The 26,931-nt window shown below is 37.8% G+C and overlaps 1 protein-coding gene across 19 annotated transcripts in view; it reads left to right on the top strand.

The window, feature by feature from the left end:
- PTPRD (protein tyrosine phosphatase, receptor type, D) overlaps window positions 1-26,931 on the top strand; it is an 865,179-nt gene that overhangs the window by 721,737 nt on the left and 116,511 nt on the right. For 8 of the 19 annotated variants that reach the window (XM_014550612.1, XM_014550617.1, XM_014550619.1 and 5 more), the window contains 4 exons: window positions 1,918-2,127; window positions 7,801-7,961; window positions 12,737-12,751; window positions 17,122-17,234. In XM_014550612.1, coding sequence (XP_014406098.1) covers window positions 1,918-2,127; window positions 7,801-7,961; window positions 12,737-12,751; window positions 17,122-17,234 — 499 coding nt within the window. The remainder of the gene's footprint in view (window positions 1-1,917; window positions 2,128-7,800; window positions 7,962-12,736; window positions 12,752-17,121; window positions 17,235-26,931) is intronic. The other 11 variants (XM_014550616.1, XM_005879726.2, XM_005879728.2 and 8 more) reach the window with 4 other exon arrangements.

The following is a 26,931-nucleotide window of genomic DNA, read 5'->3' as shown; positions in this document are numbered from 1 at the left end:
ATATGGTCTCGGGATTTTTAAAAATAACATGTAAAAAGAATCCAGGAAAAAGAAATCTAAATACACACTAACATGTGATAATGAAAGCAGATGTACAATATTTATATTTGTTTAAATACAGACTGAGTTAAAACAATTTAGATGATCAATTTACCTTAATTGTTGGGTTTGTTTCCTTGATGTTGTGCAACTAATAAGTAAACAAAAGTATGGTTGAAAAATCTCTTACATATAATTTCATTTTATTTCACCAATTGAGTCCAATTATATATTGCCACTTCCTATTATGCCTCAGTTACCTCATTTAGCAAATGGGGACGATACTAGCCTAAATTATAGGCTATTATGAGGAGTAAATGAACTAATACAACATGTTTAGGCTCCAAAAACAGTGCCTAGTAACTGCTTAATAAATATTAGCTGTTGTCATTTTCATCATCCTTATGAGTAAATCTAAATTTGACAACAGAATTGAAAGATACTAGTAGGTTTCTGGCCTTGATTTACTATAACCCAGATGGTGCATTATTAATAAGCAGACCTGAATTTATCATCAGATGGTCCAAATTTGCTAAACAGGTTATGCCCAATCTAATATGGTTTTCATAAAATAGCCTATATTTCATGTAATTCTAATTATATCAATAAACTCACATTTCCCAGAAAATGTGAGAATATTGTAAGTGAAAAATTATTCAAAAATAACAGCACAAATTATATAACCAAAAGACTTTTTCACACTTCTTTAGGTTATCATTTTAAACCAGCAGAGCACATTTAAAATTCTGTGTAGAAGAGACTATAGTTTACTACCAGTTCCTGACATAAAGCTTTGGTGTTCGTCATATGTACCACCTGCAGCCATTACTATCACGGAAGTCTGGTCTTGCTGAAGATATCACTAGTTTGGTTTTTACTATTATCGTTTCTACTAGAGGCCCAATGCACAAAATTTGTGCAAGAGTAGGCCTTCCTTCCCCTGGCTTCCCTTGCAGCCTCTGCTTTGTCACTACCAGTTCCTGACATAAAGCTTTGGTGTTCGTCATATGTACCACCTGCAGCCATTACTATCACGGAAGTCTGGTCTTGCTGAAGATATCACTAGTTTGGTTTTTACTATTATCGTTTCTACTAGAGGCCCAATGCACAAAATTTGTGCAAGAGTAGGCCTTCCTTCCCCTGGCTTCCCTTGCAGCCCCTGCTTTGTTGAAGGACATCCGGTCTAATTAGCATATTACCCTTCTATTATTATAGAATAGACTTTCAAAAACAGGAGTAGACAGTAATTTTGTCATTAAGTTTTCATAAGTACCTAAATTAAAGAGCAGATCAAGCTGGAAATTGTTAAATAAATAACAATATCTATTTATTATTGTCAGTTAAAAATCAGGCATCAGATTTTATTCCTGCAGATTTGAGGGAATTTGCATCCTATAAATGATCTCACTATTAAAAACAATCTGAAATGGCACTAATCTCTCCAAAAAAGTTAGTAATAATTGAAAGTTTAGGTGGCTTTATCTGAGTTTAGTACTTGTTTAATAAGTAACAATACAGCCCAAATTGACAAGCTTTTATGACTCAAGCTGGCTTTTTCTTTAGACAAGTTCTAATGCACTCTTGCGTTTTGAAAAGATTTCACTGGGGCGGACAATGATAGGAGCCACCACTAAAGGACCTAATTGTCCTGTGTCTGTCGCCGGGGCCTTGCCATAGCAGTCCAGTTTCTTACCTTGACAGCAAGACACGCATTTGCACTGAGAGAACTGAGGTTCTAGGGATGCTGATGTGCTTCGTGAAGAGTGAACAAGTGGCCCTTGGGCTATTCCCAGTCCTGAACTAACTTCTCCCATGAAACTATCATCAAGTTGGGTTATTATTGTTTACATTTCTTTCTCTATTTCCCACTTTTTTTAGCTGCTTAAAGAGATATCCAGGAAACGCAGAAGCCTCCGTTACGGAAGAGAAGTTGAATTAAAGCCATATATAGCTGCTCACTTCGATGTCCTTCCCACGGAGTTCACCCTGGGAGATGACAAACATTATGGAGGATTTACAAACAAGCAACTCCAAAGTGGTCAAGAATATGTCTTCTTTGTGTTAGCAGTGATGGAACACGCAGAGTCTGTAAGTTAACTGTGTTGGCATCTACAGGGTGTTCCCCAAAAATGTATACTCACTTTGAATGATTACAAAGTCATGGTTTATTAACATACAGTTCATTTTCAAAATTTAGATGAATCTACAGAAATGAACAATTTTTATTTATTTTTTTTTTTTGGCCAATGCCTGTTTTCAAACTGATGACCATTCTGGTCCAGGCACTGCTGGTAATGTGAAGCAATGGAATCATAAACATCAAGAATCATTTCATTTGGTATTTGTGTGTCCTCTGTTCGTCGACTGTTGCCGATTTTGTACTGTACACTTTCTCTTTTATGTATTACAATTAAAAAATATCTAGTGGCAGTTTAGGATGAATTTTCTTTGTTCAGAGCTTAGTCTGGCTTCACTCATTATTTCAAATCAGTTAAACCTGAAAAGGAGTCAACGTTAAGTGAATTATCTGTGTTCAAGTGTGTATACATTTTTGGGGGGATACCATCTATTTCCTATGGAATTCTATACATTTTCGCCAGAACCTGGTTATTCGGGGATGTGTAGGTACTAGTATATACATCCTAATTATTTACATGAGCTGCTGTTAACACGGTAACAGCAGCCTGCTGTGGGAACACTGCTGGGTCATCTGCTTGAGCTTTCCTTACAAACAGGGCCGTGTCTCTAGCAGGGAGCTTCGGGGACTTCTAATCTATGAAGTGCCAGATGGTTCGGGCATGGTTCCCGAGACCTTTCCATGGGACACATGTATTGACAGGAGGGTGACAGCCATTCGTCCTCACATATCCTTCCTCATCCTTTTAAAATGGCTGTTATTTTAAGAAAATCTGGTATAGTACCTAGTAGACATCAGCCTGTATGATTACAGTAGGAGCAAGCTCTGCAGTTACACATGGGATATTTGCAGGTATCTGAACATATTAGCAGGGGGTGATTGTATTTACTCTCCTATGACTGCCAGCGAGCCCACAGCGCTCTCTATCCCGATTCATAGGGAAGCTCGGTCTAGGGAAAGGCAGGCCCAGCCAGCTTCTTTCATTGTAGCAGTTTACCAGTGACTTTATCAGAGAAAAGCCCCAAAGTTAGAAAATAAGTCAATAAAACTGAGAATTCGAATGTACTCTAAATAATGAGTTGTCTTCTTTTATGTAATTCATCTTGCTCTTATGTCATTGTATGCTTCAGTTGCTTTGAATGTTAAATAGAGAGAAAGAGGAGATGGGAAGGGGGTGGCTCTTGAAGTGGCAGTTCACATTTAATATACTTATTCTAAACTGTGTCTTTCTAATAAATGAGGGCCTAAAACTGACAGGTGTGGCAACTCCGTTGAGCCAGTCACTACTGTATAAGATGCCTGAGATTTCTCCACATCAGGTGTGAGCATGCGCAGCAGGGCTTCTCTTCAAATGACTGAAGGGTTCCCCCCGTGGAAAATCAAAACACAAAGGCAGCCTTTCTGTCTGGTTTACCTTTGTGCACAGAATGTCATTTGAAAACAAAGCGACGGGCTTCCTGGAATTTTAATGCACGGCTATGCTTCCTCTTTCTAGTTGAAGGTTCCAAGGCAAAACATCAAGGGAACGGAATGTTGGAAATCACCTTTTCAATTTTTTAAAAAGGACTCTTAGATATTTGAAAGTAATTTTCTTTAAATAGCTCTAGGATGTTTCAGAAAGCAAATTCAGACCATTGAGGTAGATCAGAGAATCCAGCAAAGAGGAGAAATCTCATGAGATCGTTAGGCCGTTAGTACCACAGTCAGAGCTCTGATTTCCAGTGTCTCCCAGACGTTTTTACTAGTGTTCAAATGCATCACCATTGATGAAGCGTCTGCACCTTCCTGTGTGCGTCAACACACTGTTTCATTCATTATGTAATGAGCATTTTCCCCAAATATGTTATCTGAATTGTCCCTTTTCTTCTTCATCTTTCTCAGTGGTGCTCTCAAAGCTAACAGCATGGCTTTTATGTTTCATATATGTTTTCAGGCTAGCCTTTACTTAATAGAAGAGACTCGTATTCAGCATGTAATGTTAGGAGTGATACCGTCCTTTTGTAAGCCTCTAATTTTAGGAATGATTGTTAATCCACCTAATCACTACCAAGGGTGGACTGATAATTTGCATAGAGAAAATGTCCCCCTTCAACAAGACAGAATACCTCAATCCATTGATTTATATCAAGATCATAGGAGGATGGGTGCAAAATGACCACAGGTTTGGTCTTTTCTGGTACCCCCACACACTGAACAAATTCTGCCTTTCACGAGGCTGATGTCATTATATGGTTTTGTTTTCCTTTGACTCATCACTGGTTCCTGAGCTATGTGCCTTGGGAAAAACCTCTGCTTAGATTTCCATCTTGGCTCACCAAGATTATTATCTCAAAGGCTCTTGGTAAAGAATTTCAAGTCAGAGAGTTCTCTTAGCTTTGTCTGCCCAACAGTTTGAGTCTGACCAACAAATGGAGAGGGGAAAGTGTGAACCAAAACAATTATATGCATGTGAAGAATCATGCTTCTTGGATATTTAGTGTATTTGTCAAGTCCTTTGTGTAAATCTTTACGCTGTACATATCTTTTTCTTACCTGCTTCTGAGAAGATTGTAAATATACTGAGTAGTTGTCTTTTTTGATGCATTAGAAATCTCCTAGTCCCGTTGATGTCTTTTCTGAGCACAGTGAGGAGAATGTGAAGGGAAACTAGTTAACAAACACGTAGTGGGCATGTGGGAACCCGGTTGGGCTCCTCAACTTACTGCACTTAAGCTGAGAATTGATGTCTTTAACCAAATTTTTAAAATGCATCTTAAAAATTTAAATATATTTACTGATCCTGGAATAAATGAGCATATTATTTTATACCTTGATAATGACAGCCATTTGAACAGGTGAACATTTTATTTTAGTCAACAAAGATTTGTTGGGAACTCACCATTGCAAAGTTGTGGGCTAGCTGCTTTAAGTAGCTACACAAATAGTATGTAAATCCCTGTCTTCCAGAAGTTTATAGTTTCACTAAAGAAAAGAAGACATATGCACAGATAAAAAAATAAATAAATGCCATTCAAAAGGACTGGCAAAAATTTTAAAAATTATTATTTCCTACAATTGTGGAATAATTGGTTATTTTCAATTAAGGAAAGTTAGCTTCATGGAAAGCAGTATTTAAGTAGAGCCTTGAAAATTAGTTTGACTTCGGAGCTAAATGTTGTGGAACTTGTGAGAGGGTTAAAGAGAGAGAGTAAAGCATGTGGGGAGTCGTAACAAGAAGTTCGCTGTGATGGAATATGTTGTATGTGGTAAGGAAGTTTAAAACAAATTGTGGAGTCTCCTTAAGGACCATGCTAAGATGTCTAGGTTTTATTCAGGAATCGCCTGAGAGCCTCCTAAAGGTTTCATAGCTGTGGTTTAGGAGAATTACCCTCTTGGCAGTAGAGACTGTTAAAGGAAGGAAGAAAGTCTTGGTATGATTTGAATGAGTAAGAATGAGGTCGTGAAGAAAAGTGGTACTCGTGAGACTGGAAAGAAAGTGGATGGACTTGGAGGGACGCAGATCAGATAAAATCAGCCGTGTTTCATTCCTAGCTATTGAGAGGGTGAGAGAAAAAGGCAGGTCAGAAGGAGCGTATGCCTGGGAAGTAGGGAAGGAACACACATGCAAGTCTTAACTTGGGGATTCATTTAGGAACCTCTAGAAACAATTGGAAATGAAGGTCTGGGACTCAGCAGAGATTCCAAGTTTAGGAACGTTAGTGAGAAAGTTATCTGCGTAGAGGTTGGTATTTAAGGCTGGGGACGACCTGGCCAGCTAAGGGAGAGGAAGAGAGACTAGCAGAAAATAAAATGTAAGAATGCTGGCATGGGATGGATGCAGAGGAATTAACTCAGTTGGCCAGGTTAGGAAGGGACTAGGTGAGTACAGAATGAAGAGGACCAGAGGAGGGAGTTTTAAAGAAGGCTTGGTCAACTGTAGCACATCTGGAAAAGATGTCTGGAAGGGTGAGACATGAATAATGACAATTTGATTTGGCAAATAATTGACTCGGACCAATGATGGAGTGAGAAGAGATGAGAAGCGAGTGGTGGGAGAGAAGGGGCAGCCGTTTAGACGTGGGTCTCTATTGGAAAAGGAAAAGATAAGGCCTTAAAAGGGGGCAGAGTTAAGAGAATAATTTTAATATAGGCTAAAATAGGGCAGAAAAATATTATAAAAGCTAAATTCATAGACAGTCCTTTCTTTCACTATTTCTTTTCAAATTCATTAAGGAAAAATTAACATATATAATTATGTATATGTTTCAAGTGTACAAAATGATGATTTGATATCCACATACATTGTGGGGTGGTTACCAAGATCAAGATAATTAGCACATCTATACATCTATCATCTCACATAGTATCTTTTCTTTTGAATGGGGTGAGAATGCTTAAGATCTACTCTCAACAAATTTCAAGCATATAATACTGTATTATTAGCTATAGTTACCAGGAAGTACATAGATCCTAGAACTTACTCTTCTTATCACTGAAGGTTTGTACCCTGTGACCTACATCTCCCCATTTCCTCCCGCCAGCCTTTGGCAATCACCATTGTATTCGCTGCCCTTGGAATGACTTATCCATGCTGTTGCAAATGGCAGGTTTTCCTTTTTTGTGGCTGCATACTATTTCAATGTACATGCATGTGTGTGTGTGTGTGTGTGTGTGTGTGTATACAGATTTTTTTTTCGTTCAGCCATCGAAGGGCACTTAGGCTGTTTCCATATCTTAGATATTGTGAATAATGCTGCAGTGAACACAGGTGTGCAGATACTTTTTTGAGATGGTGATTTCATTTCCCTTGAATATATACCCAGGAGTGGGATTGCTGGATTGTGTGATAGTTCTATTTTCAATGTGTTGAGGAGCCAGTATACTATTTTTTCATAAGGGCTGTACCAATTTCCATTCCCCCCAGCACTGTATAAGGGTTCCCTTTTTCTGTATCAGTTGGGAACAATCACAATTGCTGTAATAAAATTGAATGGGAACTGCTAAATCCTTTTAAGTTATAAAAATTCTATGTTCTGGAAAGCCATAGCATCAGTTTCATACATCTTGCATCTATAATTTGGACATTGGACCTCTCTTCTGAAGTTGTAGACTTTGTCCATTATTCGGCCTCTATTTCCTAACTAATATACATTAAGTATTAAAGATGACTTACATAATTTAGCATTTAATTAAATAGTAATATTTTGCTCTATAAATGTTTAGTTTATAAATGTGGTCTCCTTAACTGAGGGGTAATGTCTTGAGAGCTGGAGTTAATTATTCCTGTTGATTTTCACATAGCATGGAACACGTTGGCACACTGGTTAATTACTAGTACCATACTTCATAAATCACTTAATATGCCATAGATAGACCCCAATGAAAAAGTATATCTGGAGTAATTTGTACTATCTAAAATGATTTTATGATAAAATACTTCACCAAAGAAGGAAATTTAAATTGCCAAGCCTCTTTACTCCCCCTTTCTCCTCCCCTTTTCCTCTCCCCTCTCCTCCTCTTTATTTACTAACATTGTTTCACACACTATCAAATCCACTATCTCAAATTTTTGCCTCTTTTAATGCAAAATATATACACCAGAAAGACATTAGCTTGTAACTAACATAGACTCTGTTTTTCCTCAGAAGATGTATGCAACCAGTCCCTACTCCGACCCTGTTGTGTCAATGGATCTGGATCCACAGCCAATCACCGATGAAGAGGAAGGCTTAATCTGGGTTGTAGGCCCTGTCCTTGCGGTGGTCTTTATCATCTGCATTGTTATAGCTATTCTTCTTTATAAAAGGTAGGTTTGCCCAATATTTCTGTTGTGATCTTGAGGGCTCTCTTATATTTGAAGACTTAATAATCCTTCTGCGGTCACTATGTGGTTGATTTTAGTAGAAATACTTCACTGTAGCTCCACGAATCATTGGAATGTGGTTGCATTAGAGCTAGAACAAAATGTAAAAACTATACTATTTTTAATCCCATTCAGTGTGTGTGGTATAGACTGTGTTGCCCAGCATGCCCGAATCTTAGCCTCTGTCTCCTGAGTATTTTATGTAGTATGAGCACTTTGCGTGATATTTGAGACACTAGTACATTCACAAGTAGATGATTACACACAAGCTTGCATTTGATTGTTTTAAATGATTAATTGCTCAATTTCAGCATGGTTCTTGAAACTCCAAATTTGCACATTTGTGTCCATTTCATAACTGAAATTGCACATGTGCTGAGATTTTTTTCCTGTAGCTATTTCTCAAAACTTAGCCAAGGAGCAAACATTTGAAGATTAGAGAAGGCAAATAACCTTTTTCCTTCCTGCTTTTCTTCTAACCCTTATTCCACATTTTCAATACTGAGTTCTCATTTGTGTCCAAAGAGGAATGTGAAATACCATTTTCTTTTTATAAAAATAACCTCAGTTTTATACTCCCAAATATCAGTCTGAGTTAGTGTCTCTGATTACAACTAGGATACAAACAGTTCACATCTACCCCATGTTTTCTGATTATCCACGCTTTTTAAATTTTATTTCTGCCTTTATTATATAGAAGCAAGATGTTTCTCCCTAGATTGCTGCTTATTCAAAAGGAAGAATATTAATAATTCTACCTCTACATACTTTTAGACTTAAAAATAGAATTGCAAAATTATAAGTATGTAAAATTATAAAAATTAACATATGTAATACATTAACTTAAACATTTAGAATGACTAAATTCTGAATTATCTGCCCTTATATCAACTTTTCTTCCAATTTAAGTTTATTTCATGAAACTTTGTGTTCCCATTTTCCTTTGTAGTGTGTCATCTTTCAGAATACTCTGACGATCTTGCCTCTATCATTCTCTCTCTCTTTTCCTCTCCCTCCTCATTACCCTCCTTCCCTGCCTTTCTCTCTCCTCACAACCTTGACCTTCAAGATCAGATGAGAGTTTCTTCATCATCATTCTTGCTTACATGCTTAATCTGATCATCTTATTTCCAGTATTTCTTTTTCCTATCCATATAGTTCCCTTCATTAATTACCTCTTTTACATTAATTACCTCTTTACAAAAATTCCTTTTGTAAATATGTTCTTATGTTCTTGGAATAGCCTTTATTTTACTTTGTATAACTTCTTCTCTTGACTCAAGGGTATATCCTTCCAGACACTTCTCTAAAAAACTTTCTCTTATGAAGCAGCATTCCATTTTATTTCAGTGTGAAGAGAGGGCTAAGGAAATAAAAGGACAAATTAAAGAAGTTCATAACCATAACAGATTAAATTGCATATCCTATTTTAGAGCTGGAAAAAATGAAAGAGATACCCATCATGATTTTCCCCTGGTCGCTGTGGTCACTCAGTTACCGTGTCATAAAATAGCAAGCGATTGAAGGCCAAAATCTCCTCTTAGTTGATGGTTTCAGCCTTCTCATCCCAATTTGTGTCTTATCAGTGTGCATTGTATTTAGTCGCCTCTGTCTTGTACAAGAGGTAAGAGCAGGAAACAGGAGCTAACCACATGCCCCAGAGCAGTCACAGATGGGTGAATGCAAGCAGGAGCCGGCAGTCTTTGCTGTTCATGTGCTGCACTTATTACCCAAAGAGAATACAATAATTAAAAGCAAGAGTAAATTGTAATTGTTTTCCGTGAAATATTTATTCAGGTTACCACATCCTACTGTGGGAGTCAGATCAGAAAACATGCGCTTGCTGGCAGTTGCATTTCTAAACCCTATCACATGACATTTTGTGATTCTGCAAAATGGACAAAATGCTTGTCTTATTTTTTAAAATTGTGTTTCATGCGGATATATCTGACTATCCTTAAATCAGGTCACTGAACAGAGGTGTGCAAGAGATCTACAAGTTGGTTATGTAAATGTGAAGACATAGGATTTTCACCTTGATAATTGTTAACATTTATAAGTAAGTTTTTCATTCTTCCTTTGATGTGCTTGGAAAAAGTCAACTCAGTTACAGTTTTTCCTAGTCCTGCAAAAGCCTCAAATGTAAAGGTTTTATGACTCAGATGAAATAGAGTCGCATTTTAGTGTGTGCATGTGTGAGCATCGTCTAATGCAATTGTTGGAGGCTGCACACATCCTCGAATGCTAAGTATATTTAGCTAACCATCTGAAGGCCCGTGAAGCATTTCTGAAATAGAAATGCTTGCTTCAGCAGTAAAGCACATTCCTGACTTGAAATTCAAATAGACCCAACAATGTCCTTCTTGATTATCGTGAGGCAGTTTAAGAGGAAATCTTCTGTAGGCAATGAATGGTGTCTTTTATAGCTTGGATTCTGAGCAAAGTTAATTATGTAATAAATACTTCGTCCTTTCAGTTTATACATAGGTTGTTGAATTGACTTTGTTTTTAACCTAGTAATTTGTAAACCTATAATACAGTGATAACCAGTGACAAAACAGTATCACACAGGTTTTGTAAGGGCTCTAAAATGCCTTCCGAATCATCAGAAAATGAAAATATGTTTGTTAGGTCTTCAGTGTTAGAAATTACCTTGCACTATGATTTTTTGAAATGTTATTCTCTATGTGACATGTACATTGCTTTTAAAATGTAAACTACAGACATAAGATGGTAGCAAGGGTTAGAAAAACACTCACCTAGGAATCAATAAAACTGAGTTCAAGTCCCAGCTCTGTGACCAGCTAGCTATATGGGGTAGAAAGTCATGCCGACACTCTGGGTGTCCGTTTCCTCATTTATAAAACAAGTAGGTAGGCTAGATAATTAAACGTTTTAAATAACAATGTTCTATGATGAGAAAACACCAATTAATAAAATAGGTACTATAATATTCCTATACCCAGGGTTTGTCTACCTGCCTCCCTCTTGCCCTCTCCTCTCTATGAGTTCCAGCTGTTTAGGGTCCCCTTTTCTATGCTCTTCCAGCACTTTCTACTTATCTATATTGTAGAATCTACCACATTATTGCAATTACCCCCCCCCCTTTTTAGCTTTCTTGTCCCTCATAGTGTAGGTTAAGGACTCTGTCTGATCCTTTGTGCTGAGCTGGTGCATGGCACACAGGGGTACGGAATGATCAGATTTATACAAGCCAGAGTCTTAAACAAACTCAGTTCCCTCACTTGTTTACTCATCCCTCAATATATCACCATTATCTTGGCTGGCAAGAGCTGTAATAAAACCCTAACCTATAATTTAAATATACTGGTTTCAAAAGCCTTCAAATGTCTACATTTTACCAAATGTGTAACCATATGTGGTGAGGCTGACATTTCTATGGAAGAGGAAGTGAATTGAACACTACGTGTTCATGTAAATATCAACAGCCTTTTAATACACAGAACTGATAGTTCACTAAGTGGCTCTCTTCCATTCAGAGGGATAGATTTTCCTGCAACTGATGACCTCATTGATTAAAAAATGAGCAAGTTAGAGACATATTTGTAGGATTTGTTAAAACCTGGCACTGCCAGGTAAATCACTTTAAAATTAAGAAAAGAATTAACCAGTATGTTTGATATCATCCTCATTATTCTCTTTATATGTGTTTTGTAATATTTAAATGTGGCTTTTGTATTTTTGAAAATATATGGACTAAGGTATCCTAAAGCCAGATATTCTAACAACATGAGTGTATATTTTGTTGGCATTAAGGAAGATTCGGTACCTTTATTTTTATAATTGAGAACTTACTTAATACTTGCAATTTGCCTCGACATGAAGATTGTTCAGATTACTTCTTTACAGGTAGAGGATATACTCTCTTCAGAAAGAACACGGTTATTTAAATAGTCGACATATTACCACAGGTGAACGTGTCTGTGAGCATGAGCTCACCGTGTTCACAGACAGCAGCGCCTCTTTGAAAATACCTGTCATGTCAATGGATGGTATTAAATACGTTTCTGGATTAGCCCAGCTACACAGATGGGCCATCTCTGTAGATTTATAATGATGAGTATTACTTTTTCCAAAACTAAATGTATTTAGTCTTTTATTGGAAAAGAGATTTATGATCACCTGACTTGTCAAAAGATATTTGAAGAAATTTCTGCCACTGTATTACCTCATGATGTATCATGCAGTTGTGAAAATTTTTGTGCAGTCCAATGCAACTTGCAAGTATTTTTAGATCATTAAGGGAATAACCTACCTCTTAACTGAGAACTCTTTATTTTAAATGAACACGTTTCTTATATGGAATAATGTGGTATTCCCAGTAAGTACATTAATAGTTTTTCATGGTGTTTTATAGAAAAATCAAATTATATCTCTACCATCAAAGACTTCTGGGAATATAATTAATCATGGCAGTATTTTGTAAATGGATGGATAAAAGCGAATATAACATTAACACACTAAATGCTTTATTTAGTGATGTACTCTCATGTCCTCCATTTACTTTATGATTAGAGGCCTTTAAATACTTTCATATGCTGTCATTTGCTAATGTGTGTAAGTTATGTGTCCCAACCTGTGAGCATTGTTAAACCTTGGTTGTCATGGTTACTCTTACTACCATTGGCCAACTAACATTTAGCCTTTCTTTTTCCTTTCCTTTTTTATTTTTTATTTTTTGCTGCATTAAAATGGAGCAGTAAACCTGACAGGTGAGGAATAGAGAATAAACCCCTTTCATGCTCAGTAAGAAAAAAAAACAAGATATGGGTAGACTTTGCAGGTATTGAGGGGGTGAGGGTGGAGGTTGGATATAAAGATGATACCTGGCAAATAGAAGATGGATAAAGCCTACATATATATAAAGTAAATTGACATTAAAATGATTCTGGGAGAAAAAGATTGTCTGCATAAGAAGATAAGACATATTATCTTTATGTAAAGCTAAATTTAGAAGGCATTAAAACCACTCTGTGAGTTTTGTTTGTTGTTAAGGTGAAGTGAACATTTTTATGTGTTAGTGTGTCTGCACAAGAGAAATGTGAGGTGTCCCTTAAGTTGTTTTTTGTTTTGTTTTGTTTTGAAGGTCAATTTTTAAGTTTGATCTTTGATCACCTCTCAATACAGGAATACTACTAGCTTGTTCAACCCTCCAAATATTTATTATAATGTCTTAATGAAAACCCTTATGTAATTTCTAATTATTTTCCACGTCTTCCAGCCTTGAATAATAATAGTAATCATAGCAATAATAACAATATCTGTACTGTGTGATTATTGACTGATTGGTTTAATCTAACCTCTTAGCTTTCTAATTCATATCTATCTATATATCCATATCAATAAATAAATATACCTGATTAAATTTAAACTGAGAAAAGAATCTCAGTGCTCATCTAACTTGCCTTCTTTCCAATGTTGTATTTCTGTGGTTCTCAGGAGTGGTCCTTGGATCAGTAGCAGCAGCATTAGCAGGGAACTTGAAATACAAAGTCTTGCCCCACCCCCAGACCTACTGAATCAGAAACTGGGAATTGGTCCAGCGACCTGTAGTTTAATAAGCCCTCCCAGGAGGTTCTGATTCATGATAACGTTTGAGAACCACTACTGCATTTTTCCCCCTACAATCACAACACTGATCACCAAGCTTTATTACACTTTCCCTGACAGGAAGCTTACTACCTCTGTGAGGGTCCTCTTTATTGATTTATTTTTATAGATCACTGGTTACCATTGACTCAGCTAAAAAACACATGGAAATTTGTGTGTTTTTTTCCACCAAAAGACAAAACACTTTGAACCCACTTAATATACCTAGACATCTACCTTCCCATTATAATACTGTCCACATTACACAACTTTATCGATGCCTTATTGTCCCATTAATATGAAACTTGAGCCAAGTTAGATAGCATCTTCTAACCCTCCTCTATTTCGTAAGTGAAGAAATTGAGGAGGTTTGTAGTTGGCTTACCCAAGGAGAGACACACCAGTAGTGGCAGAGTTGGGGTTTTATTCCTACTGGTGTCCGAATTGTGAAATGTTTGAACTGATACCTTTGAATATATATAGTAGAGATTTCAAATAAATAGAGTTTTTCAAAAACCTGTACCCCATATGTCTGAGTATCTTTGTTCCAAATAAATAGATTTGATCTTCCCCACAACCCCTTCAACCAAGGGGTAGCATTTTTGTTGTGCATTATTCACATCCCAAACAAACACATGCTTTTATACTGTTAGTGATTCCAGCCATCTCTGAAAGGTTGTCTTCTGTTCCCGTTTTCACCTATAATTCCTGTACATAACTTCTGACTGCAAGAAATGAACTTGCACTGGGGCTTTTTAATCTTAATAGAAAAAAAATAGTAAGTCAGAATTTATAATCTCATTCTAGTCCCTATTCTTTGCTTTTTAAATAGTTTAATATGAAAATAATGAGACCTCTGAAAACTTAGGGAAAAATGTTACAATACTTTCATGTTGGACCCAATTTAAACAGGAATATGCCATTTAAAACTTTACAACAGTAAATTTATTTTTTAAAGCTCTTTACTAGTGGTACTGATGCTGGCCAAACTCCTCATCTTGCAAACCTTTCTTGGAAACTCTTTCTGTTAGACAACAGCCATTTAAGCACATTTCTGTTTTAAAATAATGTGATAAGAGTGCGGGAAGCCAGAACTATCCATGTTGTGATCATCAAAATGAAACTAAACAAAACAAAATTTAAACCGCTGGTTTTCCTAGCTGAGGAGGGTTTTTTGAGTCTGAGATCTTGGATGTCATTTCATTTGAACAGATACAGTGAGGGAGATGCGAGGTATCAAATGTCAGGAAACCCCTTCCAATTTATTACAAGTGTGAATTGTACTTTTACTCCAGTGCTTTGGGTTTTCCAAGACTCATCTGGGCAACAATATGTGATTTCCAGGTTTCCTGGCCCGAGAGAAACTGACTAAATTTCTTTAGAGGGTATTCTTTTCTGTCCCTTAGTCTCAGTGTCATTTCCCTGGTCTCAGTGTAAAAGCAGAAAGGAAGGTGTTCCATGTCACCTGCAGGACAGAAGTCGTTTTCTTGCCCAGTTATTTCTACTTTTGGTTTCCATAATCCTGCCACAATGACAGTGGAGCCACTTTGAAAAGGTATAAAAGGTAGTCAATGGGTCTGGTACATCAGCGAAGAAATAAGAATCTTTGCAGATGTGTGTGAAAAGACCAAAACCTGAAAAGGGCCTCAGGGATGATCTGAAATGTGAAGACCAGCCATCTGTTCGTTACACATGCGGTCTATTGACAGGCCACACTCTGACATTTTATTCACCCCTTTAGATTCTGCATCTTCAGTGGAAAAATGAGTCTATCAGTGTTGTGAGGCAAATATTCCCAGCATAAACACTCTGACATTTTCTGCTCTGAAACTGGTCATCTTATCCTTCTTTCCCATGCTCTTCTGAGCCCCATTCTCTTTCTTCTCCTATGTTTTCCGCCAGCCCTCCATCGCTGCTTTTCTTCCCATCTTACACTCCATAGAACCAGAGCTCCCAGGACCTGTCGCACACCTCAGTTCACTGCTTTCCTCTAATAGGTGTTGTAGTTTGGCAGTACCTTCTGTCCTAAGACTGTGTCTATCTCCTTTAGGTAGAAATAGGAAATCATGAGTCAGGGTAATCCAAAATTTTAAAAGAGCAAGGTGTTTAATAGTACTTGCCCAAGAAAAGTCATGAATCAACCATAGTTTGCCAAAGGCATCTCACTTGAACCGGTCAAATGCACTTTCTCTTTGCATCCATCTTTGTTTTATTTTATACAGATGATCAGAGATGGAAGGAAGACTATTTTCTTTTTATGAAACAATCTGTGTGACACTGAATGAGAGCCCATTGACATAGACACACAAACGAGCTGTACCACAGTCATAGTGAAAAGACAGAGGGAGTTTTCTAAACACTCTGCTGTACCCCTTCCCTAAATTAGAATTCCTACGCTCTGAATGGGGGGGGATGCTCAAATTATGACTCTAGTGTGGGGATTGCTGGAATCAGTGTTCGAAGGAAAGCACTCTGAAAAAGACTTTTGAGGTGAATTGTTCATCTCAGTCAAGCTGAAAGAAAATAGTTAGGTACCACTCTGATTATTTGGGTTTGGGGGGAAAAAAAGAATAAAGAAATCTTAAGGGGAAAACCTGACATTTTTATATAGACATTTGTTAACAGTACATTACCATACTTTAAATCAGAGTACTTAATAAAACTAGTAGATATCAATTAAAACAAAGATAAAATGAATGTGTGAAGGATTATTTATAAATAGAAACTGAATGGTTCATATACCTGAATGGTCATTAGGAGAGTGGAACTACCCTCTAGGTGAAATTACTTTTTCTCCAATCTCACTGTGATTGACTTTTGTTAACAAAATTTTTAATCATAGTTAATATCAATCATAAGTTAATTTAGCTTAACACCATAAACATCCAACACTTATTTTTTTTGGGGGGGGGATTTGAAAGAGAACATGAATGTTGCTCTTGTGTCCCAATCTCCCTCCAGGTGTTAGGCTAACTTGGAATCTTAGAAATGCACTCACTGTATTTCTCTGCCTTATGGGAAAATCCACTGCAGGTTTACTTTATAGCCACCAGTTACATATTCTTAGAAGAAATTGGGTCCGATTTAGAGGCCTAGTAGCTTAACTCCAGGGTAACAGTAATCTTAGTATTGGCTGCTAGGGGTCCTCTATCCTGTTCCTCACAAACAGAACTAGTGGATAAGGGAGAATCGCTGAGCAAGGATCCAAGTGTATCTCACTAACACTGCCTTCCAGCCTAAAGTCAGAGTCCCAGGATTGTTTCATTCTCCAGCTGAAAGAGGACTTTGAGATCATCCACCTCAACAAAAATTAGCCCCGAGGAAATACTATAGGTCAAGTAAGGAAAAGCAACGTTGAACAGGTCACAAAGCTAGCCCATCTGAGTTTTAAAACTAAAAATTGGGGAGGGGCATGACACTCTGCTCTTTACATCTGTTTCAGTTTTTTGTACTTTTTTCTAAAATTTCTTAAATTTTTACTTTCTCCCTATAGGAAAAGGGCAGAGTCTGACTCTAGAAAGAGCAGCATACCGAATAGTAAGGAGGTCCCTTCACACCATCCAACAGACCCAGTAGAACTGAGGCGCCTTAATTTTCAAACACCAGGTAAGAGACATGACTCATCTTGCCCATGTTACAGTCTCCGCTGAAATTGTATAGCCCAGTCGATACTGCCTTGAGAGATGAATGTGTCACTTTATTTTCAACAATTTTGTGTGTCCTTCTCTTTTATTTTTATATTATTGAGATTTTTCCAAAACATACATCTTGAAAGGAAATTAAGCCCTTTGTGCAAATCTGAGGTGGAGTATAAAAGAGGAAAAACATATATTTCTTCAAATTGGGACAATTTATACTCTTTTAAGAATAGTTACATTTTATAGGCTTATTAACACAGTTATGATTTTCAATGATATGTATATGGAAAGAATTCAGGTTCTCATCTTATAAAGTGAATGAATAGGTGGTGGATTAATGTTACATCATTCAGAATATACAGGATGGGGCAAGAGTAGGTTTAGAGTTAATCATATGGAATAATACAGTAATAAATAATGATACAAGAATAAGCTCTGTGTTTCACGCACTCATAACTGCAAATCTAATTTTGCTCCAGCCTGTATTTATTCTGTATTTTTATATTAATTTGTATCTACGTTATTCTGAAAGAAAATGGGAGGGAGGGAGAGAGAGAGGGAAGGAGGGATGGCCAGATGGAGAAAGAGAAGGCTGGAGGGAGGGAAGGAAACAAAATCGGACTCTCATTGACCAAAGAAGGTTTCCTACTGTGGAGACACATAGAGTGGCTGAGAATAAGAATATGCTTGTTTTTGAAAATAAATAACATCAAGTGCTTCAACAGAGGAAAACTATTCTTGCTATGGGGCATTTTGTACAGTTAATTGAAATCTAGTTCTGTTTTACTGTCTTTTAAATAAATCTTATTTATAGCAAATGAAGGGCAAGTGATCAATGGTAAAGAGAGATGAAAATATAAAACTGAGTGGCACTATCTTAATAGCTAATGGTCATGAACACAGTAAAGAGCTGATCTAGGAAGTCTGCCTGATTGAAATGTGGTAGCATGGTACCCCCAGTTATTGGGAGGTTTTCTCTGTGTCCAATGGATGTCCTACCTCCCAGTAGGATACACCACGGGTTCATTCAGCTACACATTTGTAGTGAATTGCTTAGAGTTGAAAATACATGGTTTATTGTATTTAGCTTGTTTTCTCTTTAACATGTAGATATGTCATAGTCACTGTTAACTATTCAGCTCAGAGAAATGTCTGGCATTTACAAAGTGGTTATACAAATTATAAATTCGCTTTGTTTAACTTATATTGCAAATGAAGTTTGACGTTTTAAAAATTCTGTTTTAAAAAGCAAAATACACTGAAACGGTCATCAGCATAAAAGGTGGGAAATAAATGTTCACGTAGCCGAAAGCCTCCTGTATGCATATCACTAAACACACTGATCAGTGTGGATTATGCGCATGTGCTGATGACTGAGCAAAGATCCCTGTTGTCACCTTGGCTGATCTCTGTTGAGTGGCCCGCTTCGTGCTCCATTAAGGCAACTTGATATGAATTGAGTAATAAACCTTCTCTGTTCAGCACTTTTTGAAATAGTAGTGCACTGACGTTTTCAGGCTACAGGCACCTTCTTAATTCATGTACTTTTCAATCTGGCTAAACCAGTGTATAGAGGAGCTGAAAGCCACAGAAATAAGCTGGTCCATGATTTCTTGACTATGTTGCCTCATCACCGTTATGAGAGCAGCACATTATAGAAATGGGGGAAATAATTAGGTTGCTCAGTATCTCGGGCTTGGCACTGCCTTCACCTCCTCTGGCTTGTGTGTTAAGTGTTATCTGTATTGGAACCACCTTGGTCTTCCAGCAGAGACAGACGCACACTGGAGGGTTCAGTGGAAAGCGAAAGGCAGCCCCGAGAAGAAAGCCAGTGGGAGTGCTCTTCCCTCCACCTCCAGCACCAACAGAGAATGTTTCTGAGCACGAATGCGAAGCACGAATGGGAACTGTGTAGAAAGGATTACTAGCAGGGGACAGGTGATTACAAGAAAGAGAATAGAACGTCCTTCAACCAGGAGACCTCCATCTGCAAATACTTTTCACTTTTATGGGTAATTTTGCAAAATAATGGCCAAACCCAAGCATTCTATTAAAAATCAAATTTTTCCCAATGTATACGGACATGTTAGATCCACATAGAGAGGGAACCTGTTAAAATGCGTATAAGTCACTGGGAAGAGAAATGAAGGCCACAATTGCAGTGACATTCATTATGTCACCAATGGCTTTACAAACTTCCAGTGGGAACCTAAGTATATAGACGATACCGTTTAACCAAGTTTAGACTGACCACCTCAAGTGGATAATAGAATGAAGTGGGGGGGATGAGTAAAGGAGGCAGGAAATAGTAGAGGAAGAGGATAGAACAACAGAAATTGTCCTGAGATCCTAGCACAGCGGTTCTCAACCTGTGGGTCGCGACCCCTTGGGCGGTCGAACGACCCTTTCACAGGGGTCACCTAAGACCATCCTGCATATCAGATATTTACATTACAATTCATAACAGTAGCAACATTACAGTTAGGAAGTAGCAACAAAAATAATTTTATGGTTGGGTCACAACATGAGGAACTGTATTTAAAGGGCCAGAAGGTTGAGAACCACTGTCCTAGCACATCTGTTTGTGCAGGAAGCATTCTGTTGTGCCCTTTAGCTCAGGTAAGCAATCTACTTTAGTTGATTTGTTGAACAAGTCTATTTGTCTCCAAAGATCTATAATGTGGCCTGCTGTCCTGAAAATTGGACCATTTTACAAAGGAAATAGATGTGGCTGTTAATGTGAAATGCATGTGAATGTGACCATTTGCTTCAGCGGCTATGAATTATCTGAATTACTTGCCAATAGGATGAGAGCAGAAAGCGTGATTGTTAACCTAGGAAACTTTTTGTGCTTTTTCCTCCCCTCATATTCATGAATAATGGTGGCCTTTCCTGGATGGCGAAAAATGACCCTTTACTAGGTGTTGCATAGCCGATGATATGACACTACTTGATTTTTGTATTTTAAACCAAAATTGTACCTTTCACTCTCTGAAAGGTGCTTTTATGTTCATCAGACCTTTGAATTTATAATTTGTTATACCTAAACATTATAAAGTTTGGCAGTGTTTATTAATGGCACGCAGAAGGAGGGAATTAATGATCCATGCATTCACTTTAAACAAATGACTTCCAATGAAATCAGAAGCCGGTGATTTTTATAACCAGCCCCAACCACAGAACATGTTCATGAAAGCAGATTGATTTCTGCTTCTGATGAGTCTGTCGTGGATGATAAAATACCAAATAATACCGTTTAAAATTCAGTGGTTCTTTCAGAAGGTTAAGGAAGACTTTGCTTAGTTCATGGATTCTATGCATTCTACTTTTCCTGTTAAGCCATCTTCTGAATGAAAATTCTGTTTACTTTTTAAGTTACTTATTCTCGTCAGAGAGTCTGAATGTAAGGAGGCAGACTTTTCACCCATCAATTCTGCCATCTATTCAAACGGTTTTGAAACACACCTTCCCGTTTTCACATCAATGTGGCACTATAACAATTCAGTCGCTTCAAAGCATCTTGCCCTTCGCTGCGGTGCCACACGCAGACCTGTCCTTGGGTTAGAAGAAGGAAAAGGGCAGAATTCTATGCACTGTCTCTCAGCTAAGGCACCAAGTGGAGGGAGAGCACCTGTTGCTTTCAGTATAACCATCTTTGGGAGGTTGCGAGATGTGGAGAGAACATTGCTTTGGCACACTTTCCCAATGTGGGGTGGCAGTCAAGTCACTGTTCGTGGAGCACCGCGTTCAAGCATCTGAACAGGGGGAGCAAGTCACACACCTTCCCAGTTGAGAACAGGTACCTCTGTTTGTAGATATTTGCCGTGAATATGTTTATCTGTCCATCAGGTTCAGATGCCAGTATATCAGCCAAGTTGTATTTAGAAGGGGAACTACCTGATCTCTTAAATCAATATGGTTTGCAGTAATAAATCATCAGTTGTTGGTGAAGGGGGTCACTCAGAACCAGTGTGGAACATATAATTAAAGGAGCATTGCTTTGTCACCTGTGACCTACAAAAGCAAAGCACAGACCTAAATATACAAAGGTATCATTTAGCTAAGGTTAGACTAATCACTTCAAATGGTTAATGGAATAAACTGGGAAAAATGAGAAAGGGAGAGAGGAATTGTGGCAGAAGAGCTAGAATTGACAGCTGATCACGTTTTACAAGTGGAGGAGGGAAAGAAAATATTTACTTTTAAAAGAAACCTCTCTTAAGCCGCATACATCTTTGTGGGCAGCAGTAACTGGGTGTGTGTTAGGATGGTTGATAAATAAGTTACACATTAAACAAAAGTAAACTATGGGAGGAATTATTTTATTTTTATCTTTAAAAAAATCCCGCTCTAGCCAGCTTGGTTTAGTAGATAGAGCATTGGCCTTCTGACTGGAAGGCCTCAGGTTCAGTTCTGGTCAAGGGCACATGCCTGGGTTGCAGGCTCAATCCCCAGTGTTGGGCATGCAGGAGGCAGCTGATCAATGATTCTCTCTCATCATTGATGTTTCTATCTCTCCTTCTCCCTTTCTCTGAAATCAATAAAAATATATTTTTTAAAAATCCCGAGTCTCTGAAATCAATAAAAATATATATTTTTTAAAAATCCTGAGTCATTATATGATTGCTCCCTTTCATGCATATTTTTTGTTCTTAATTACAAAAGCAACACATATTTTGGAGGGGAATTTCGTGAAATAAAAAAATAAGCTTGTTAGCAATTGTTGTACTTAGGTTGTAGCTATACAGGTGTTCATACAACTCAAATTTGTTGTATGTTTAATTTTTTTTGGTTGGAAAAGTAAAAAACACACTTTTAAAAATTGTCTTTTATTCCACTACTTTTTATTTTGTTATTTGACATATTTAAAATAAAAAGTAACAGATTTCCTATAACTACTCCAATTTTACCCTCAAGAAAGGTCTACCATATGTAGCTCCATGCACTCCCTTCCAGGCTTTTTCTATGTATATACAGGTTTTTAAGTGATAAACTATATGGCAGGTGTATAGAGATATAGATAGGCGCATTTCCATACAATTTCCTGTTTTAACGGTTAACTATATAAAAGTAGACTTTGTTACAAGACAGTGGATTAAGTCTCATCTCCCTTTTAACAACTGATAGCACTCTGCTCTACAGATGTTGCAAAAGTGTGGACTCCTTTCTTATGAACAGAGGCCGTTATTTTTCCCAGGTTTTGTTCTTGCAAACAATTCTGTAATGAGCAGTACTGAGCCTCTCTTCTCACATCTTCTTTGCTGTTTCTGAATGTGAGACACCTAGAAGCATGATTGCAGGGTTGTAGGGTATTCACATTTACCATTTTGATACAGACTGCCAATTACGGATTTTTTTGCAATGTTATAGAAAGCTTTTAGTTACAGTGTAGTCCCTCTGAACCATGGCCTCTAGAATTGGACAAAATGACTATAATAAATATAATATTGTCAAGAGATGGTGATATATAAGAAAATCAAAGAAATTGCTAATATGTGTTCATATTTTTACTTTTTTCCAGTGAAGCAAATTTAAAAGTTCATCTCAGAGAAATAAGCTTCGTTTCTAATACCAAAATGGTGTAAGGGAACATGTAACTAATAGCATCATATAATTCTCCAGTCACCACCTCTCTCTATGCTGGAAAAATCCATCGCCCAAACACACACACTGGATACCACATACCATGCACCACACCTTCGGCTGATTTGTCAGTTTCCACCAGAAATTTTTTTCACTGAAAAATTCTTTCTTTCTGTCTCTGCACCCCATACTCACACACCACCCCCCAGAAAAAATTTCAAACAAAAACCAAACTCTTGTGTTTATACTTGCATCTTTTAGGAAAAGAGATTTTAAAAATGATGATCAGATATTACAACATACAGACCTCATTTTTATTTTGTAAAGTGACCTCAATATGTTTTGCCCTAAAGCATACATGGATGGTAGGTGATTGATGGGCTGTGAAAAACAAAAAGAAACTCATAAGAAGTTAGCATAGAAAAAGCAATATCAGCAGCAGAAATGTCTGTACAGCAATTGGATGGGTTTTGAAAGCTCTTGTGCTTTCTTGATCCATCATTACTTTTAATTGGATCAATGCTAACAGGGTCCATTTTTTCATATACTGTCTTATCTTCATCTTTGGTTTTGTACTGTAAAAATACTTAGGTATATAATATAGATTAAGAATACCTTATGTGCTCTTTTTATATTACACTAGAGGCCTGGTGCATGAAATTTGTGCACTGGCTGGGAGGTGGGGGATCCATCAGCCTGGCCTATGCCCTCTCGCAGTCCAGGACCCCTCAGGGGATGTCTGCCTAAGATGGTAGGCAAACATCCCTCTCGTAGTCTGGGATCCCTTGCTCCTTACTGCTCCTTATTGCTCAGCTCCCTGCTCCTTAAAGGCTCCTTATCACTCGCTTGGCTCCCTGCTCCTTAGAGGCAGGCTTCTTACTGCTAGCGCAGCTGCAGAGGTAGGAGAGGCTCCCTCCACCGCTGCTGTGCTCGCCAGCCATGAGCCTAGCTTCTGGCTGAGCAGTACTCCCCCTGTGGGAGTGCACTGACCACCAGGGGGAAGCTCCTGCATTGAGCATCTGCCTCTGGTGTTCAGTACACATCATAGTGACCAGTTGTTCTGGTCGTTCCGCCATAAAGGTCACTTAGGCTTTTATTATATAGATTTTGAAACTTGGTTAATAGAATTTAAATGGTAAATTTCTGATATAAAGAAATATGATTTATTCAAATTCTGCACTTTTGGAAATGAGTTTTAGCCCTAGCCGGTTTGCCTTAGTGAATAGAGCGTCAGCCTGTGGACTGAAGGGTCCTGGGTTCAATTCCAGTCAAGGAAACATGCTGGGGTTTTGGGCTCGATCCCCAGTTGGGGGCATACAGAAAGCAGCCAGTCAATGATTCTCTCTCATCATTGATGTTTCTATCTCTCTCCCTCTCCCTTCCTCTCTGAAATCAATAAAAATATATTTTTTAAAAAAATGAGTTTTAATGATGCCATCCAGTAGTTACTTGAAAAATCACTCTTGTAGCTTTCCCTTAATGATGATCCTAGTTATGGATTAAGTCAAATTGGCATTACATTTTTACCAAGAAGCAATTATACCTTACAAATCAATGTTCTCTTTTGTATTTCATTCATCATTCATTTGTGAGACAGATAGTAAACATAGAATTTTTTTTCATTCAGATTATTTTAAATAGTGCATACATTATGTAAAAAGTCTGACAAATATTTTACAAACTTCGTTTTTCTCTATGTTAATTCAATTACGTGCACTTTTGACAGGACTGCAGTAACAAATTTGATGAACAAATTAGTTTCTCCCTGTTCCATGACTACAAACTGTTCAGCCTTTATCACAATTTGTTGGGAAGGAAACCATAAAGAGAGGATTCCTAAAGCCCTTACACTTATTAGTAACAGAAAAAAATCACCTAAAAGATGTTCCACCACTATTAGTGACCTCAACAACTCTATTTCACAAAACAGTTGTGATAAAGTGCCTATAGACTTCTACTGCGAATATAAAGCAAGTGTTTGATAAACATTTGTTTATAAAGTCATTTGAAGCATACTGTTGATTAGCTTACTTAATAAAATCTAACAGCATTTTCAAAGCAAAAGCATTGTTAATTAGGGATTTCAAAAATACTGACAAATAACACTAGAGTTTTTAACATGTTGACTGTATAGCTTTAGTTCATGGTTTTGTGGAAGCTTATAATAATTTGATGAGAAGTAACTGGAAAATACAGGTGTGTAAGCACCTTTTCCCTCTTCCCTACCACCAAAAGAGACATACCTTCTGTAACGCAGCTATTAAATGATTGGCACACTTGATGGAACTCAGGATAGTTTATGATCTCCGCATTGCTCTATAGATAGCCCAGTCTCACAGCCCATATTTGTGTGTGTGTGTGACCATTCTTCCAGTGTTGGACGATTTACGAGATAGCATGGCATAATGAGAAGTAACAGGACTGGTATCAAAGCCCCATGTAGCCATAGTTTTACTGAGAATTATGACCTTGGTCAAGTCCTTTTATCCCCCTGAGCTTCATTTTTCTAATTAGTAAAATTAATGGGGGAGAGGCGGGAAAGTAGATGAACCCACTGGTCAGAGGCTGACTCATGGAAAGTATCACCGTCCTGTTCCTCACCCCATGCTCGTTCTCCAGCCCAGTGCCTTGTGGATATAAGCATGCGGTATGTCATTCTCAACCTTCTTTGATTTTAATTCTTTCTTTCTTTCTTTCTCTCTCTCTCTCTGACACACACACACACAGGAACATTTTGCTCTTTTCAAAACAGAATTCACAATCTAGTTAGCCAGATGTGGCTGGCAAAGGTCTTGTCTTTGCCCCACAGGGTTTCAACAAAATTCTGACTAAAGGAAACGGGACATAACAATCTAGGTGTTCAGTTGGCACTGCAGTGCTCTTGGGAAATACCTGCTAGCGCTGAATTGTTTCACCCTCCTGGAAGTCCTCCTCAGCCCCCGTCACCCCTGGGGATGACGCTGACATTGAGACTGAATGTTGGTTGCCCTTTCACCTCCTGCTTATTGTTACTTTTATATAATAGAGAAACGTTTCTTCTTTCTCTGGCCTCCGTTGAAAGTAGAGAAAGAAAAGAAAGCCCTAGAGGCTGCTAGTTGGAAGGAAATGGGGTTGAGTGCGTTTCTTTGCGAAGGTGTTTATGCCAGACCTGGACACGTTCCGTGACTTACCTTCCCACCCTGGCCCCTTCGCCCACTGGAAACTTTGCCCCCTGCTTTAGGAGATCTTAACTGCCATTCTAGAATGCATACAGTAGAAAGATGCCAAGCCTACTTAAGACTTTTTTATTTAAAAGTCATTTAACTTCTCTGGACTTCAGAGTTCTCCTAACTTCATGCAATGCAAATGCTGGACTAAGCAAGCTCTAAGGTGCCTCTTAGCTTAAAATGCTGTGATTTTAATGTTTTACTGCTCACGAGGAAGCCACCACCACATTACTCTCACAAATATGCACCCTATTAGAAGTAGTTGCCGTGTCTGTCCTCCAACCTCAGGCAGATTCCAGTGTCTGTATCCATCGTTTTTCATATTAACAGTATATACTGTGGATACCAAAGCTGCATAATGAACACTCTGGTCAGATTCAACAAGTACCTTTAAAATGTATTCATGTTGTGCATTTGTAGCTTCAAACTGATGAAGTCATGACCCTGCAAGTCCTCATCAATTGTGAGCTCTTCTTCAAAGTCTTCAGTGCTAATAATCGCTAAAGTACTAAAGTAGAGTCGAGTGTAGCACCAGAAGAAAGCTGATCTCATTCTCATAAACGCTGACATGATTTTTGAGTGAGAATTAAATAAACGGAGTGATAGGTTCCTGTGTATAATTCTCATAGTGGCTTCCACACTTAGAGGTTCTGATTTAATTGCTCTGGAAAGAAGGAATTTTAAAACACCTCAAATGATGCTAATGTGAAAACACTAGTCTAATAAAAACTTTGGTTTGTAGCCTATGATCAATGGCCGGATTACCAGACAAAGGGTTGACAAGGCACCACAGTGAAGTCAATGTGTCATAGCTTTCTGAGTGTGTCTGGTTTTCATTCAGAATCTAAAATGCTTGATTATATCATATAAGTCCCT

This window comes from Myotis brandtii, unplaced genomic scaffold, assembly GCF_000412655.1.
Source record: "Myotis brandtii unplaced genomic scaffold, ASM41265v1 scaffold606, whole genome shotgun sequence".
Classification (NCBI taxonomy): Eukaryota; Metazoa; Chordata; class Mammalia; order Chiroptera; family Vespertilionidae; genus Myotis; species Myotis brandtii.
The sequence above is the reverse complement of the archived record's forward strand: the minus strand, read 5'-3'. Positions and strand labels throughout refer to the sequence as shown.